This window comes from Macaca mulatta, chromosome 7, assembly GCF_049350105.2.
Source record: "Macaca mulatta isolate MMU2019108-1 chromosome 7, T2T-MMU8v2.0, whole genome shotgun sequence".
Taxonomy (NCBI): domain Eukaryota; kingdom Metazoa; phylum Chordata; class Mammalia; order Primates; family Cercopithecidae; genus Macaca; species Macaca mulatta.
The window spans coordinates 108,670,500-108,690,124 of NC_133412.1; the positions used below are offsets into that span (position 1 = coordinate 108,670,500).

The 19,625-nt window shown below is 34.4% G+C and overlaps 1 protein-coding gene across 17 annotated transcripts in view; it reads right to left on the reverse strand.

The window, feature by feature from the left end:
* Positions 1–19,625, reverse strand: part of RALGAPA1 (Ral GTPase activating protein catalytic subunit alpha 1) — a 275,889-nt gene that overhangs the window by 15,322 nt on the left and 240,942 nt on the right. For all 17 annotated transcript variants that reach the window (XM_077940906.1, XM_001088633.5, XM_015143575.3 and 14 more), the window contains 2 exons: positions 18,331–18,489; positions 16,453–16,580 (listed from right to left, as the gene is read on the reverse strand). In XM_077940906.1, the coding sequence (XP_077797032.1) occupies positions 16,453–16,580; positions 18,331–18,489 (287 nt within the window). The remainder of the gene's footprint in view (positions 1–16,452; positions 16,581–18,330; positions 18,490–19,625) is intronic.

The following is a 19,625-nucleotide window of genomic DNA, read 5'->3' on the forward strand; positions in this document are numbered from 1 at the left end:
TGTAAGCAGATGTCAAAGATCTGTATAATTGCTTATTTTCCTTTCAAGTTCAGGTTTCATGTTTTATTTCCTAAACAAGAAAAAAACGATTGGCTCATTTTAAAATAAAGACAAGTATAAAGTGTTTATATCTGTGCTCAATGCATAGTCTCAGGAATTTAAGGCCCATTCTGAAATTCTTAATTTAGTAAGCACTTCCCCACACTCATATATTTCTATAGCTTCTTTGTGGTTTCAGCACTTAGGAATTTTATCTCCCTTCTCTAGACAGAAGATTCCAAGAATAGTAAGCATAGGAAGAGGGAGCGTTCCAATAATTACTTAGAAATGGTGCCTACTGATTTAAAAATTTTTTTTGGAGAGTGCAACTTAAGTCATATTTGAGTTGTAACTTAAAGTAGCTGAAATCTGAGTACTACTTAAGTAGAGCAGATTAGAGTAAATTATTCAATACTCATGAAGTTTTTAGGTTGATAGCCTGAAATTGGCTATGGTGAGTTTCTACATCATAGAAAATATGGTGATTTGAAGATTGCTGCAAATCACCCACCTGCCAGGCCCCCCTTAGAGAGCTCTTAGGCTTGTTCGTCTACTAAATACACTTTCTTAAGAAATAGTTTTTGTCCCCAGTTCTCGGGGTGCAGATTTGGTGGTTCTTCAATGTTACTTCTTCACTCTAGAGACTAGTAATCCAGACATTCTACTTATGTTATTGATATTTTAATTGTCCATTTTGTGGTTACAGGCTAGTGGTGAGACCAATGCCACAGGGACAGAGACCTTGTCTTCTTACCTTTATGTCTTCAACACCCAACACAGGGCCTGGTAGTATTCAATGACTGTTCATATCTTCTAGAAGGAATGAATAAAGTTGGTTTGATAGTGGATTAGGAGATGTCTGTTATGCTGACAGCCCCTTTCCTCTAATCCCCATATGGCTCCGTAAAGGCAAACCTTTTTGGGGCAAATATAGTTGGAACTTTCCTAGAAATGGATTTAGAGTTTGAATCTTTCTTGTGAGAAAGATTTTGGTTCCTACCTTGCCCCTTGATCTTGCTGGCCCTCTCTGGAACCAAAAAAAAAAGGTAAATAAAGCACAATGTATAAATATGTAAAGTATTACATTAAGAGAAAAGAAAATTGATAATTACTTCTTTAAATCCTCATAAAGAGTTTTTTCTTTAGGCAATGTAATTATAACTCATAATTTAGCATTGAAACAAACATTTCCCCCATTGTTGTGATAATTTTTTTAAAGTTTAAAATTTTTTCATAAATTCTGCAATGGTATGAGACAATAAATTTAGTCAAACTAATTCTATTTGCTTAAGTGGCCATTTATAGAGAAGGGAAAAAAGGGAAGAATAAGAAAATCTTTACAGGGAAAATTAAATGAAGTGTAATTTCAAATCATTTTAGGCAGATTTCCAAAACTGCTCTGTATACCGTAACAATAGAAGTAATAATACCCTTGAAGAATAACACTTGAAAAATGTTAAATATTTAGGTTTTTAAAAAGGCCACCTTGAAAGAGGTTATCCCAAGACAAGGCATCATTTATTGAGAATATTTAGGACAGTTTGAACTAGAGGAAAGATACATCCATCAACATTATTTTCAGGAAGCTTGGTAAAATTAGTTTATTTTACTAATGTTTATGGGCAGCAATAAGGCTTGCCTGAATGGAGAGTACAGAGATTTGCTTGGATAAACAAAGCTGCTGATGGATAGAGCTGGGACTAGAATCTTGGTCTTTTAATTAATAGTCCAATGCGCTCTCTACATCCAGTCTCAATGACCTGGGTGTTGTGTGGTGAAAAAGTAAAGGTATATTAGGCCTTTTAGTTATCTCAAAATAATGAATATTAGCTTAAATTCTAAGACTGGCAATTTTTGAAAGATGTTTGTTTACATATTAGTAGAGTAAAATACTATTTGCTATACTATAGTTTACTATACATTAGTGACTATTTACACAGTAAAACCCCTTGCATATTCTAAAATAAAAATTTGAAAACAAACCACATTTGGCACTTCAGTTTTAAAAGGCCTTGAAATATCTTTAAACATTCTGAGGCAATATCATTACACAGGGTCTTGAAAAAAGAATGAAAAATAAGAATTTTTTTGAGACATAGCATATGGGTAGATATATTTTGCAAGTACATCTCAAGGATCTCATGGTTATTATCGGTAGTAAAGTAGAAAATTTTCCGAAATACACAGGGTAATTAGTATCTCATGGACTAATATACACTGTTCATTTATAAGATGAAAGCAAACTATACTGCTTACCTTATAAAGCAAGATCTGATAAATTAAGATCTGGCAGAGGGAAAGATACTCCATTTCTTTCCTACTCTAATTTCTTCCAGAAACATGCAGTCTAGTTCACATGTAGTAAAAAATAAAATTCCCCTAAACAAACTGCATGAATCTTGTTATTAAAATTGCTTATACTATGTTAATAAAAATTCTTCTGAAAGTCTGCAACAGGTTATGACAAATTATTGTCTATTTTTAAGATGCCTTATATTCATGAAATTCTTTAGTAGTTGATACTATCTACACGATGAAGGAAAAGCTGTGATTTGTCAGAGCAGACAAAGCTGGGCTTTAATCCATCCTTTTAACCATATTGCCAAGTCTATATTGTTTTCACTGCGTCTCAATTAGGAGACAGGCAGGACACCTGGTACTTCTTTATCTAAGTCCCATGGGCTGCCAGATGACTCAAAATCCATAACAGGTGCTAAGGCAGTGTGAGGATAGCCCTATTATTGAAAGCTGGAGTTGAATAAAATTTGGACCACATATAATTGCTCATAAATCAGTCAATTACTAAATGAAAACATTAAGTAAAAAGTTGATAAGCCCAATTCCACCAAAGTTTGTGTAAATACATTTAAAAAGATTAACCTTAAATAAATAGGCTTAAAAATTTAAACCCACCTAAAGGCTCTGAAAATCCTTCCTGATTTAATAATCCAATAATCATTGGTGGGTTTCAAAAAGCACTAATATGATTATCCAATATGTGTGTGTGCGTGTGTGTGTGTGTATATATATATATTTATTCTACTTTCATGAAAGTTGTATGAAGCAAAACAAAAACTAGGTTATCTGGATTTCAAATTTAGTGAAATTATAATATTCTCTCATTTAATGAAATTATAATGTCCTCTCATTCTTGGAAAGATCTACTTGGACCCTGTCAGAAGACTGCAAAAAGGAAAAAAAAAACAAAAAACAAAAAACCAAATAAGTGAAATTTTACAGTGTACAATTACTTAAGTGTTATCTCTACCTAAATGTGCACTAATTTAATTAAGATTTTATTTAAGTGCTATAATTATTGGGAATACAAAAAAAAGTGATTTTATTATCATAGTAAGTAGAAACAAAGTACAGTAAACTGTCATTTAAGACAGTGTCATAGAATCTATGATAAGCAGTACATTGGCTTAAACTAATGCACTATATGCCCCCAGGGAATGATAGGCTTAGAACTGGACTTTAACATCAAAATCTATCCATTAATCTTGACTTAAATACAATCTATTCTGCAGTAAAAGGAAGAATGGGCATTCAATGAATTACTGTTTTTGAAATACTGCACTGGTGCCCATTTACTAAAATTACTTAAGAGAACACAGGATATGAAATACTAGTAAAATTTACAGATTTACTGATTTTACAAAACATGCACTTGAATTTCCCCAAATCTAGCAAGAGCATCCCATTAAAAAAATTTACAGATTTAAAAGGTTTCTTAAAATACCTCTTCCTTATCCTATTTAAGAACATGCTGCATAAATTATAATGCTGCAATATAATTTAGTCAACTTCATTTCAGCTGAAAAGAAAGAATCATCTATGGGGGTCAGAATCCCTGGAGTCTGAAAATAAGCATTAATTTTTTTTTCAGGTTGTAGATCATTGTTTCTTTGCAACAGAACTACCCAACTGTTTGCTGATAAAGCTGACTAGAAGAAAACAGAAAGTCCAAGAGAAGTATTTATATAAATATCAGGGCATACAATATTTCATAGAAAAGGAAACAACCTGCACATTTAAAAAAATCCAACCAGAGGGAATTCAGTGAGTGAGATAATCATACACGACTGAAATAGTTATGAGCTACTCATTTAAATGATAAATCCGGCATTTAACCTTAAGATATGCTCACTAATTTATCTTTAGTGGATTATTTTAGCACTTGTGTTACGCAGAAATTTAGTTTACATTTCTATACTAATATCGTTTATATGTATTCAGATGGTATTTGGGAATCCTAAAAAGCAAAAAGTAAATTAAACCAAATTTATAACCTTATCTGACATGTGAATTGTGATGATTTTATCCACTTCACCTCAATTAAATTCTTATGAAGATAAAAAGTTCCTTATTTTCATCTAATTAAAAAAATAAGGCAAAACTGACTTTTGCTCTGCAATAATCTAATGGGCTAAAAACAGATAATGGCATGTTAATAAGGAATTACTACAGGTGGTTGCTTATATTCATTTGCCTTCTTTTTTGATAGTAGCTACGTGCTAAATAAAAGTCAACATTTTTATCAAGAGACTAAGTAAATGTAGAAACATCAGTTCTGCAACAGCTATTTTTGCTTCTTTTCTGAACAGCAATTAGTAAAGCAACTCCTTCCCCTCCTCCCTAGTGCTGTCAAGCTGTTCAGAGCAGTTTGCAACTCGACAATGGTACCATTGTGAATGCTCTCTGGGCTTCCTTCCCACAGAGAGTTAAATGGGCAGTTCCTGCTGCCCATGATTGGTGTCCAGTGAAATAATACTCAAGAGCCAGGTTTTATCAGCTTCACGCCAAAGAAGTGAAGCCAGGGAACCCAAGCCTTCATATCATACTGGACCATATGCCAACCCTGATGGCCCCAAAGGTTTATCACTAAGAATCAGGATCCATCATGTCCCTTGTGAAATTTCACTTCACATACCTTATGTGAAATGCAAAGCTTCACTAAAAACTGAACCTTCTTTACAATTGGCATGAACAGATGGACGGTAACAGTGGTTTGGCAAGCAAAAGTTAAGATTTAAATAGGCTGTATTCTAGTGTTTGAGAGGAATAGCAGTTAGAAGAAAATGGATAGATTTGTGACCTATAGTTTAATTTAAATTCCATTATTGTTATTAAAAATTTAATATCGAAAGGCCTATGTTTAGTCAATGAAAAGAATGAATGAAAAGCACTTCAGTTCCTATGTCAAGCATGTTTAAAGACTAATTTCAGCTTTACATCCTTTTTTCTTTGCTCTTTGAAATTCCCAAATAGCATCCGAATCTACAGTTATTTTCATATTTAAACAAAGAGTAGAATAAAACTTGTACATTATGTAGTAGGTGTGGTGAACAATAATGTGAGTGAAGCAGTGCACAGTCATCACTAACTGCAACATCATAGGGTTTTAATACAGAAAAAAAAAAAAAAAACCAAAACCCTCTTCCAGCACAGGTGAGAAGCTGATAAAGATAGAAGTAAACTTCAAGTTTGGTTGTTTTTAGGGAATACTGTAGTTTGTCTATGCCCTGATGGAGTTCTTTCTTCTCTTGCACTGTGATATGACCCAACTGTCCGGATTGGCATATGTGGACCACACTGCTACACTAAATTTGGCAAAACAGATAAGATGGTGGTAATGCTTTCTTTTGGTATTTTTGTTGTTGTTGCCATGAAGCCAATGTATTATAAGACTAGGACAAAAGCACTTTATTCATCAATAACGTGTGAAAGTGTAATAATGTGTAAAAACTCAATAATTGTATAAAAGTATCTCATAGGAAAAGTGTAAAGGACTGTTGTGCAAGAATGAAGAGTCTATTATGAATCTATCATAAGAAATATGAAAATCTCAGACGCACTTTTAAAAATGATACATACGTACAAATATTATCAAACATTTAGAGACCTTTTTAGTCTCATTGAGAAAATGCAATACTGGCTATTAGCCTGGCAATTATTGCTTAACTAATTATCATAAAAAAGACTTTATGAAAATAATGATCAATAAACATTTTGGAAAGGCTCTGCTAGAAAATGAAAAATAAGAAATTCAAGCTGTAACTTTCGCTAGTCAACAGGTAAAAAACACACAAAAGCAGAAGGAACTGTTACCTTAGACACTGGCTGCCATAAAATAATCAGTAGCATTAGAAAACCATATTTATGTTGATTTTCTTTCTGCTTGACTATATTATCTGGTTTTGACCTACTTCTTGATCTTTATCTGCTACTGCTCTTCCCTTTATATCATCCAGCAGTACTGAACACCTTTTATCTCTTGACCATATCACACTTTTATGCCTCCATGCCCACTTCTTACCCCTAAAAACTCTTCCCTGACCATATCTGCCTAGAAAAGTCCCATGTGTCTTTGAAATATTAGCAGAATTCTTCCATAGTAAAGCCATTCCTCTAATTTCTATCCCATTCTCTCACCCTACTATCCTCTCCCACTTAAAATTAATCACCTTTACCATCCTACTTGGTCTATATCACTATTGCTGAATAACCCCAAATTGCTTAAGTTTATCATTAGTGCATTAAGTTCTTGGTAGAAGATAAAAATTGAAAATATCTCTAGAATTAAAACAACGTTAACCGAAATAGAAGTTGGCCATGTAATGAAGCCATTTTGGTGAGCTCCCACAGTTTAACTGTTATTGGTCAATAGTAGTAAAACCTTAAAGACTGTCTCTAGAGACCATTAAGAGACAATGCTATTTTCAGACAGAATAAACCTTCTTTACTATTATCACAAAGTTATTACATATCAGAGATTCACATTTATTGCTTTTTGAAAGGACATGGATTTGCTACACCAAAACTACCATCTTTACAGGTATGCAGTACCTTTGAAATACAGTAACACTGGCAGGGCGCGGTGGCTCACACCTGTAATCCCAGCACTTTGGGAGGCCAAGGCAGGTGGATCATGAGGTCAGGAGTTTGAGACCAGCCTGGCCAACATGGTGAAACCCTGTCACTACTAAAAATACAAAATTAATTAGCTGGGTGTGGTGGCAGGCACCTGTAATCCCAGCTACTTGGGAGGCTGAGGCAGGAGGATCACTTGAAACCGGAAGCTGGAGGTTGCAGTGAGCCGAGATGGCACTCCAGCCTGGGTGAAAGAGCAAAACTCTGTCTCAAAAAAAAAAAAAACAAAAAAACAAAAAAACAAAAAAAACCACACACACACAGAGTAACATAATCAACAGGCATATACTGCCATTTTGAAAAGAATAGCTAAATAAATTAAAACTGACATAATCAAAAATATACTAGAGTCACTGGAGAAGTGTGGCACACATATGAGGCCCCTGTTTAAATAATTACTCTGTATACACAGACTACAAAGACTACAAGACTTGGCAGCAAAACCCATGACAAGGGGATGTGTAAGCACAGCAAAAAGTTCTTTAATTGTAATGCCAGTCTTTAATACAGGAGGTTTTTTTTGTTGTTGTTTTGGAGACAGAGTCTTACTCTGCTGCCCAGGCTGGAGTACAGTGGCGTAATCTGGGCTCACTGCAACCTCTGGGTTCAAGCAATTCTCATGTCTCAAGCCTCCTGAGTAGCTGGGATTACAGGCGTGTGCCATCATGCCTGGCCAATTTTTCGTATTTTTAGTAGAGACGGGGCTTCACTATATAGCCCAGGCTTGTCTTGAACTCCCGGCCTCAAGTGATCTGCTCGCCTTGACCTCCTAAAGTGCTGGTACTACAGGTGTGAGCCATCGCGGCTGGCTGAATACAGGAGATTTAAATCCTCCAATTATGGAGCAGATTGTTAGGTAAAGAAGAATGTTTGTCTGCTCTTGGAGCGATCCTACTACAATGGTTACTACCAGTAGCACAATGGCTGTGAGTATTTCAAAGACCACAAAACTTGGATCACTTAGCTGGTGAGACATTTTATTTGAAGAATTATCTTTTCTTCTTTTGAAGAGAATGACCATAACTATACATCTTAGTTGATTTAACAATCAATTTGACTTAACAACTAATCAATTTAACAACTAATCAATTTGTCCATGATATGTAAGACGTTCATGGAAAGCATGAAGAACAAATGGCACAAAATTTTAAGAGATCCTAATGGACTCACTAACATAGGTGGTACAAATGTTAAAGCAGCAAAATCGGAAACCTTAGCAGTATCCAGACTCCCATGGCTTCCCGCTACTGCTCTCCTGTTGCTACCACTTTCCTTGCCTTACAGCAGGAAGTGTGAGCCTTCAGGGCTCAGCCTCATGCTGCCTCCTTCTTGGAGGGGACACCAAGATGTATCCTCCCCAAGCCATCTGCCACTGCCATCAAGTCAGAGGTGTCTTAGCTCATTTTTCTCCCTAAGAGATCTCCCAACCCCATATGAAGTGAAAACCCTCATTAATGATGTCTGAAAATTATCTTCAGTAAACGATAATGGTCTCTAATAAAAATATACTACTGATTAAGTAGTCAAAATAAAAAACCCTTGTATGTGTGCTAGTCTGGCTTATTCATGTAAAGAGGCAATTTTCACTGATCCTAGGTTTCCTCTTCTTACCTACCCAGCAAACTCTTAAGAGTTGTAGTCTAGTCTAATACAAATCACAAACTATAAGTTACTACAAAAAATATTTGGGGTTTTTCATTCTTAAAAGAATCCATGGCTGGGCGTGGTGGCTCACGCCTATAATTCCACCACTTTGGGAGGCCAAGGCAGGCGGATCACGAGGTCAGGAGATCGGGATCATCCTGGCTAACACGGTGAAATCCCATTTCTACTAAAAATACAAAAATTAGCTGGGCGTGGTGGCATGTGCCTGTAGTCCCAGCTACTTGGGAGGCTGAGGCAGGAGAATTGCTTGAATCCAGGAGGTGGAGCTTGCAGTGAGCTGAGATCGTGCCACTGCACTCCAGCCTGGGCAATAGAGAGAGACTCTGTCTCAAAAAAAAAAAAAAAAAGAATCCCTGCTAAATATAAACTTCAAAAATATAGATAATAAATACATCCACCTTGTTCTATTACAATAAATTACTAGCCATCTACCATAGGCTAGGCACTGTGCTTGAAGTTAGTGAAACAAGGATAAGTAAGACTTGATAATATGTACACATACAGTAAGTACTATAACAAAATGTTTTGAGGCAGTGTAAACAATAGTTTTGCATAGTAAAGGAGTTGTTTTTTTTTTTTTTTTTTTAAAAAAACAAAGGATATTTGGGTCATGAATAATGAGTATGTTAGGTAGAAAAAGTAGAGATGGGCATTATTGGGGTAACAACATGGGCCTGAAAAAGAAGCGCATTCGGGAATAATGAATATAACTTAGCTGGACACATAGTGTGCCCTGGGCATCAGTGTGGTAGGAGATGAGGATAAAGATGGGGGATGGAGCTGGGGAGGAGTACAGGTATATTTGACAAAACTACAGTGAGAAATGTAAGGGTAGGGAGGGTAAGGTAAAAATAATTGCTTCCAGGTCATCAAAAAATTTAGACTTGTTTCAACAAGCAGTTAAGAGCCATCATAAGTCTTTTAGTATACAGATGTTTCTTGACTTACGATGGGGTTACATCCCAAAATACTCATCATAAATTGAAAATGCATTTAATACACCTAACTTACTGAACATTATAACTTACCCGAGTTATAAGATATAACCTTACAGCCTACTTTAAATGTGCCTGGAACACTTACAATAGCCTACAGTTGGGCAAAATCATCTAATGCAAAGCCTATATATTTTTGAGACGGAGTTTCACTCTTGTCACCCAGGCTGGAGTGCAATGGTATGATCTTGGCTCAGTGCAACCTCTGCTTCCCAGATTCAAGCAATTCTCCTGAATTTTGAATCAAAATTCAAAATTCTAAGTACGATTTCCACTGAAATAGAAATTGTACCATCATAAAGCTGAACCATCCTAAACTGGGGACTGTCTGTACTAAGGTTTGCATTTTAGAAGAATATCCCAAGTGTCCATGTAGACAATAAAAATGATAGCATCATTAACTCCCATGTAGCTACCATTTTCTGAACTCTTGCTACATGACAGATAGGTTACCTAGTGCTTCATGTGGATAATTTTACTTCATCCTTACATCATCCTGAATTTGGTACTATTATCCTCTTTTTACACATTAAATAAAGGATAACCTGTACTTATTGATGTTATCTTCTGAGGAAATAATCTACAAAAGACAGTAGATACATAAAATTATATAGTTTCTCAATAAACTCATTTTCTTCTAATGTGAAATGGCAACAATACTGACAGACCCCCCCCCCAAGAGGTTTTATAGTGTTTTATCATAACGAAAGGCAACTGCATCAGCAGAACCAATCAATTCCATTCCACTTAGTTTTGGCTCTCCTACTTTGCAACAGGTACTGTACATTTGAGTAGTAGAGCTTGAGGGATAATAAACTGTGAGTAATTGAAGAATAATCACTGACTTCTGGTAATCTGCCTGATCAAATTAAATAGAAATCCAATTCTGGTATTTAAGGAAAAGTCAAATCTAAACAGATTAGAAGAAATCAAATAATACTAGTTGTGGGAGGAAAGAATATTCTAAATCGAGGAATAAAGTATTCTTTTAAAATGCCATTTAATTATATAATATCCCCCATACTGTATATTTCAGAATATTATACTTATATAATATACATATATGCATACATACAAAGCCTTAAGACTATAAATAACAAGAATTATAACAGACATGTTGCATTTCATCTACTCAAACCCCACCTTTTGAGGCCCAGATTTTCTAAACATTCTTTCCTGATCTTACTCCAAAGTAATTTCTTCTTCCTTGGAACTTTTATAGCATTTTATCTATAACCTTACCAGGAAACTTTCATTTAATCTTCTATTATAATTAGTAATGTATATATTATTCTCTCCTTGTTAAATTAAAAGCTTGTGAGGATAGGATTACTATCTGATTTGTCTTTTATCCCTCTCAAAATCTTTACTAACTGTGTAAGTGATCAATAAATATTTTTGAAGGAAGAAAAATTACAATTTTATTTCTTGACTTGTTGATAGTTAAACTGTAATAATTCATTACCTAGTACGTTTATGATTTATGTACTTTTCTCAAATTATAATTTGTAATAAGGATAAAAAGAAAAGAAAAACAGGGTATGTTGGTTAATTTTATGTAAACTTGGCTGGGTCATGGGACCTAGTTTTTGGTCAAACATCAGTCTAGATGTTACTGTTATATTTTATAATATTAATATAACAAATATTATACTCATAATTACTGTATAATACTGTTATATTTATACTGTTATAGTTATATTTTAGATTTGATTACCATTTAAATCAGTAGACTTTGGGTAAAGCAGATTACCCTCTATAATGCAGGTGGGCGGTCCCCTGAGGAAGGACAGAATTCTGCCTTCAGACTCAGACTGCAACATCAACTCTTCCCTGAGTCTCCTACAGATTTTGAACTTGACAGCACCCACAACTACCTGAACAAATTCCTTAAAACAAATCTCTTTTCTCGCCCTTTATATATATATCCTATTGGTTCTGTTTCTCTGAGAACCCTCACTACTACAACATGATTATATATTGCAAATTCTGCAAATTTCTATGTATAATAAATCTCACTTAAAAAAAGAAACAGTATTTACCTAAAAGTATCATATTTAACATTTGTATATTCAGAAGTCATAGTCAAAATGTCTTTAGGATCAAAAGAAATAATTGCTTTAAAATTTTTATTTAAGAATAGAATCTATGATGGCTGAGGTCATGAAATTAATAATTTGGGATTATGATTCCCACTGCAAAAAACAGAAACAAAAAACCATGAACACTCTTTCAATAGGTAGCTAATAAATGATGGCTAGAATTAAAGCTGAAATACTTCTCTGGTCCAATGGTTACACAGAATCTGCTTGGTTTTCCTCCCCAGTGTTGCATTTCAATTCTAATTGCATGATCAAACTAACAAATTAAGCTCCAGACCCCTCCCCCGCCTGAAAAAAAAGTACCTAGCCGACAAAATCAAGGTTGTAAGAAAATGCTTTTCCAGTACAAGTAATGTAAGAAACAAATGAAGTGAAGGAGAGGTTTCAGCTTGAAAGACAGTCATCAATATGGACAGATTACTGTAATTCTGGCTGCCGGCATGATCGATTTGGGTAGCATATGACAATCAATATTGCCCCATTTAGTGAACAACATTAGATTCATGGTTACAGAAGATATTCCTAGGATAACATTTAAACTGTATTTAATGATCATAAATAGCACAATTTATGCTGTGGAATCTTAGTGGGTACTTTTATTGGGCATAAAATAACTGACACAGCAGTACAATTACCCAAATATAATCAAGTTGATTTTTTTTTTTAATCCCTTCATTTCTTTTATGAGGAGTAAAGGATTAACTGCTGGTTTCCAAAGCCTACTTGTATCGCAATTTCTGTTGTAATTTATGTTAACTAAATTGTTGACCAATTTTAGAATGCTTCATTTTTTTCCTTAATAACTTAATCTGATATTTCAAAAATGTACATCTTAAAATTTAATACATTATGTTTCTGAAACAAGTATTTATTTAAAATTAAGACAGATGTACCTGCATTTCAATATCTTAAAATACAAATGTCTAGTTGTTTATTTATAAATGTTCATTTGAAAATCAAATCATCCACCTGTATGAAGTAATTTCCCCCCAACATTTAGAATATAGAACTTTGTACATAATATACATATATATTTATAATATATATATGTAAGTATGTATTAAGTAGAGATACTACTAGCCTTTGCTGCATGTATATACATACTACACTAGGTATATATACTACACCCAGGTAGTATGGGAAAACAACTTCCTGTAGTTTCTAAACTCAAGATTCCAAGTCAAGAAAAATTTTTTGATCTACCTGATTTAATGTATTTACTCTGTGTCCCAGAAGTAATTTTGCTGGTAGAAAACTTCAGATTTTGTGTTTAAATAAAGTATTCATGTTTACTATTTTCGTCAATTTTCTCCAATGTGGTATCTATTACATCTCAGCAAGATTGGCTATTAAAAACATGATGAAGTAGGCCTGAAAAATCCAACCCAATCAATCAACCTACCAATCAACCAAACATAAAAACCCAATTAGGCAATTCCTTGGTGTTGGGTAGACTTGTTTTATATTGACTGTAATCTTTACACATAACAGGATTAATCATTGCACAAAATAATGTAACTTATGATTACATTTACTAAGTACATCCGAGTTCATTAACTCATTTAATCTTCACAACAATTCTGAGATGGTTATTAGCATCTTTTTTACAGTTGAAGAAAGTGAGGTTCAGAGATTCTGTGACTTGGCCAAGATCACAAGGCAGAGCTTGAGTTAAAAATTAATGCTTTCTAACTGCAAAGCCAGATTTTATATACCTCTAGTGTAATATGAAGTCTGAAATAGAAGACTATGAACTGGGATGTAGAAAAAAAATTAAGCCATATTCCCAAAACTCTTCAGTTTGCATTTTAAAACTACTTGGTAAGGAGTGCATCTTAAATGTTGTTGTACCTCAGGTCAGAAAGTCTGTGCTTGTTCAATAAGTTGAGTTCCTATTTTATGACATAAGAGGCAAATAGTTTTGCATTACAATCTAATCGATCTCACCACTTTCCAAAAAGACCTAAGACATTTATTTACACAAGAAAGTGCAAACTCTTCCATATCTACCTCTGCACTCCACTTTCAATTGCACCTTTAATGAAATGACAGAGGACACTAACTCTCAGAATGGACATTAGGATACAGTGAATTGTGAAAGAGGCAAAAGTCAGAGAGTAAACATCCTTGATGAAGCTAACAAAGTGGATAAAGTTTATGGGTAATAACCTGTATATTCCACATAAGATTAGCTACTGTTCTAGAGATATTCAAGAGACAACAAACTGAAAAGTATACTCCAGTAAACAGATTAAAACTACAAAGCTTTTATGGAAGTATAGGTTGAGTATCCCTAAGCTGAAAATCTGAAATCTAAAATGCTCCAAAATCTGAAACTTTTGAGCTCTGACATGACACTCAAAGGAAGCATTCATTGGAGGATTTCAGATTTCAGGTATTCAGATCAGAGAGGTTCAATTAATTTGTAAGTATAATGAAATTTTCCAAAATCCAAAAAAATCTGAAATCTGAAACACTTCTGGTCTCAAGAATTTCAGAGAAGGGATATCCAACCTGTATTACAATGACATAAAAATCAGAATAATAAAAATTTAGAAAAAGTAGATTAGGAAAGTAAGAATTTGTCAGTAAGCACCTTGTTTTGTTTAAAGGAAAAAGATACTGTATCTAGGGAATGATCCTGTAATTCCTAAAAAAGGCACATGGTATGTGTGGACCTTATAAATGGTAAGCTGTGAGTATGGGTTTCATGAATCATAGTTTGTTCACATCTGGTGAAAAGACTCAAGATTCCAGGCCCCAAAGGTAAAGGAAATGAAACTGATTGCTGGCTGAGCTCAGCAGGGTTCACAAAAACTCAAGGGTCTTCTTGAATAGTTCCTCCTGATGCTTCAAACAATCAACAGACAATATAGTCTTCAAAATAATCTTCAGAAACAATCAATAGACTGTGTAGTCAAAGACAAGTGACTTAGAAATAAACTCGCTATGTCCATACTACTCACTGAACTTGCCTACTGAAATTTCTTTTCAATTGATAAATCTCTATTTAGTGGATGTCTCCAAATTATACTTTTGTTAACAATTCAAGGTCCATTTTAGTCCTTATCGTTTCACTAAAATGACTACTTCAAATACGAGTTTTCAATTTAAAGTAAGTGAAGATATAAATGCTATGAAAAAGAAGTACCACAGAAATGTCATTAAGCTTCATCAGTGTAACATACCATGATCCACCTGCAATTCCATTTCACTGTGTCAGAATACATGAGAAATTACAGAGTAATCAGATTGCTTAAGTCAATTTTCATCAAAAGAAGAAAATGTACATGGTAGACTATTAAGATAATAAATCTATTTCATGTGGACTGGAACATAAGATATTTTTAAAAACCTTCCTTTAAAGCTTATCATTTACAGTTTATTATAAAAAATAAAATGTCTTAAATCATATAAAAAAAGCATATGAAAAACATAAATAATTCATTTTAGAAAGGAATATCAGAAAACAATTTAAAATATAAAACTTTGTGTATGTTGTGTGCCAGGCACTGTTTTAAGAGCTTTACACATATTGACTCATTAGTTGTCATAACACCATGAGCTACATATTCTTATCATTCTCATTTTATAGACAAGAAAACTCAGGCTCAAAAAGGTTAAATAATTTTCCCAAGGCTACACAGCTAAGAAAGCATGGCCAGCATTTGAGTTTAGGCAATCTGGCTCTGGAAGTTATGCTCTTAAATATTCCACATCTTCTCATACCTCCATGTCTCTGATTATGTTGTTCCCTCTGCTTGGAAGGAAGGCTCTTAGGCTCATCCACCTGATTAACTCTTATTTGTCCTTCAAAATTGCTACAATCCTCACTTTTTCAGAAGTGTTTCCTGACAATACCACCCCATCTAGGTGAGAGACCCCTTGTTACTATACTTCTGGAATACCTGCCCATATCTCTATTAAAACATGTATGCTGAACATAGTATGTTTCCCCAACTAGATTGAATTATTTGCAAAGACTGTTTTGATTATTTCTGCAACTCCAGAGTAGTAGAGTACCTGACACATAATGAGACTCTAATTAACCAAAAGATTAGTACTGATTAAAAGTATGAAAGAGGGCTGGGCACAGTGGCTCAGGTCTGTAATCCCAGCATTTTGGGAGGCCGAGGCGGGCGGATCACCTGAGGTCAGGAGTTCGAGACCAGCATGGCCAACATGGTGAAAACCCGTCTCTACTAAAAATACAAAACTAGCTGGGCATGGTGGTGGACACCTGTAATCCCAGCTACTTGGGAAGCTGACACAGAAGAATTGCTTGAACCTCGGAGTTGGAGGTTGCAGTGAGCCAAGGTCTCACCATTGCACTCCAGCCTGGGTGACAAAAGTGACACTCCATCTCAAAAAAAAAAAAAAAAAAGGCATGTGAAAGAAAATATATCATTCAAATATCATAAATGCTCCAACATTGGGGAGGAACTCCACCATCTATACATCAATAAATAGAGAATCAGGCTGGGTGCAGTGGTTTACACCTGTAATCCCAGCACTTTAGGAGGCCGACTGAGGTGGGATAATCACTTGAGCCCAGGAGTTTGAGACAAGCCAGGGCAACATAATGATACTCCATTTCTACAAAAATTAATAATTAAAAAAACCTAGAAAATAAAAGGCTTTAACAATACATAAGAAATATTTTCCTTTGTGAGTAGACATACATTAGAGTAGAAACCATTACGTTAAAAAAAGGATACAAGTTTTGATACAATGGAATCAGCGATTTCAGAGCACGGCTTGCATTTATAGCTGTTGCTCTAACCATAATGGGTAGAACCTTTCCATTCACAATAGCACCATCAAAAAGGGGACCAAAGAAGGGAACCTGATTGAGAAATCAGAACATAATTTTATATTCAAATTAGACAGATTGTAAATAAGAGCAATTAAGACACTTTGTATCCAAAAGTATTTTTGCTGCTGCTTTAGTTCTTCCTTCAGTAAAAATACTATTTGAATTCAATTCTTTTCTGTGATGCGTCACTCATACTAGGACAATAAACAAAAAGTGCCAAAGGTTTATAGGGTGTCTATTCAAAAGAACTATATTCTTCATGTAACTGAGTAAATAATTTACACACTTAGCCAATTTTCAAATTTTGCTAGTTTCAGTTGTATACAAAAAGTCAACACTATAGCCTAGAAGTTAGTTCTTCATTATTTTTGTGTGACACTAGCTTTACTACAGAACCTAAAATTCTTATTACATAGTTTACTAGAAAAAAATCTATGTTTTGATAATTAAATGTTATTTTTGTGAGGTGACTCACTCACGGTTTCAAAACTTAGAAATTCTGTTTGAATAAGGTTGGCATAAATGGCAGCTGAAGGCAAGGACATAAGCTCTGGATAAGATGGTAAATATTTTAGATTTTGTGGTCACATGTTCTCTCTGTTGTATATTCTTCAATTTTTTTTTTTAACTCTTTAAGGCTGGGTGCGGTGGCTCACGCCTGTAATCCCAACACTTTGGGAGGCCTGATCACCTGAGGTAGAGAGTTCGAGACCAGCTTGACCAAGATGGTGAAAACCTGTCTCTACTAAAAATAGAAAAATTAGCTGGGTATGGGGGCAGGCACCTGTAGTAGCAGCTACTCTGGAGGCTGAGACAGGGAACTGCTTGAACCCAGGAGGCGGAGGTTGCAGTGAGCTGAGATTGCGCTACTGCACTCCAGCCTGGGCAACAGAGCGAGAGCAAGACTCTATCTCAAAAAAACCAAAAGCCAAAACAAAACCAACAACAACAATAAAAAACGTCTCTTTAAAAATGCAGAAAACCCCAAAACCAAAACCGAAACATTCTTAGCTTGTGGGTTGTATGAAACCAGGCTATGGGCCACAGTCTGCTGACCTCTGGTTTAGGTGAACCCTGAAGAAACCTAAATTCATACATAAGAAATTCATACATGAGAAACAATACAATTCAAGGAATTCTGAAGATTCATAATCAATTGTCAAATGCAGGTTTTCTAGAAACTGAAGAATTCAGTTTAAAAAAGGGAAGGAACACACCAAAAATACTACCAAATTTTTATTATCCTTGAAGAAAATATTTCTGCAATAGTGTGTTTGAATTTTATGGTGTATATATAAGACATCCAACTATAGGATAGGTGACTGAACCATTTGGCTTATTTTTTTCAATTTGTAGAATCCTCATTTATTGACATGACTAATAATGATGTAATCTTAATAAGATGTAACAACTAAAAATATAGGAATCAAATATTCCTATTCTAAAGGAAATGTTACTTCTTGCTGTGTTTTTCAGGAAACTGTAATTGTTCTCTTAATAAAAGGTAAGTCCTTTTTGAGCTTGGTACAAAGGAACTTTCACTCTGGCACTACCTAGCCAAATCCCCCATTTGAACACAGTTTCTTGCTATTTATTCTGTTTTAGCTCCTTCTGAACCAGGCTTAGGCAATCCATGTAGCTACCAGGGTCTATGTTACATTTACCCTCACTTTCGCAACTTGATGCCTACTCCAAATTTTATTCTGTAATATGGAAAAAAACCAATGAACCCCTATAGAACCAAAATCTATTATTAAAATGGAAGATAAGGAGTTCTTACCTCTGGTTTTTTCATTATCTGAATACTGAACATGTGATTTTTCATTGGATATATTACAATAAGGACATCACCAAATTCTGTGGGAATAATTCCTCTCCTGTAGTCTCTAGTATGCTCTGACCAAACAATGTGCACTTCATCATTTCCCAAATGTCTCAACTGGAAAAACAAGAAAATAATTTATACTGCTTTAAAAGCTCTTTGAGTATAGTCCTACAGTCACATACAACATAAAAAGGGGAAAAACGAAATTAAAAAATTGTTAAATTGCGCTTGATCAGTTTTACATATGAAACACAAACATTCAAAAACATTAGGAGACACTGCAGAAGACCAGACAATTTCAATTGTCAATAATCAATGGGAAACAGATAACTTAGATTTAAAAAGATTCACATATAGCCCAAATACTCTCCTTAACCAGCAACTGCACCAATTCTCCACTAACAGATCTTTTAAAAGATTGTTTTAAAAAAAGAAGTAAATAACTCATAAATTGGATAATCCCCAATTGAGTACGAGAAAGTTGATTATATTTGGTTTAACAAATTTATTTCCAGGTTTTCTTTGCCTATGAAACTCAAATATTCTTCCAAATAGATGTCTTGAGAATTGTTAGACCCTCAAGATGTTATTTAAATGTTTGTGGTGCTTGCTTACAAAGGTGTTTCTGGCAATCAGAGAGAGTTAACATTATGATAATTAAAACTGTAAAAACATAAAACATTCAGAAGTTGGATTTCTGATAAGGTATTAAAAAAATGAACTTAATGCCCTTTAGTCTTGAGTTTTCTTCAGAGAGAATGCTATAGAATAATGCATTTTATTATAAAATTTCATTATACTAGTGCATTTATTGATTCTGCCACTGTGAGCATTTGAGTTGACTTTTAGTGCAGATCTTACATGGGATTTCCATTAGTTTCAGATAACTAGACACACGGCAGGTGGAAAGGTTTAGAAGAGTAAACCTGGGATAACTGTCATCAATATTTACGCTATCATCTAACATATGGGCAATTTCTATTTCAGAAATATGTCATTTATTTTGGCTTAAGGATGAACATAGGGTAGGAAAAAGAACTTAAAATATGACTTAAACAAAGAGAGGAGTTAAGTCCAATTAGTGAAAGCCTCTCTTCTGTCACTCCTTAATCCTTATATACATACACAAGTTGAATAATATAAACGTGTGAGACTTGGGCTTTGTGACATTTTTAAAAAGCAAAAAAGATTACACAACTCAGAAAAGCCATGGCTTCATAATTTCATTTTTTAATCAAAATACTTTAAAA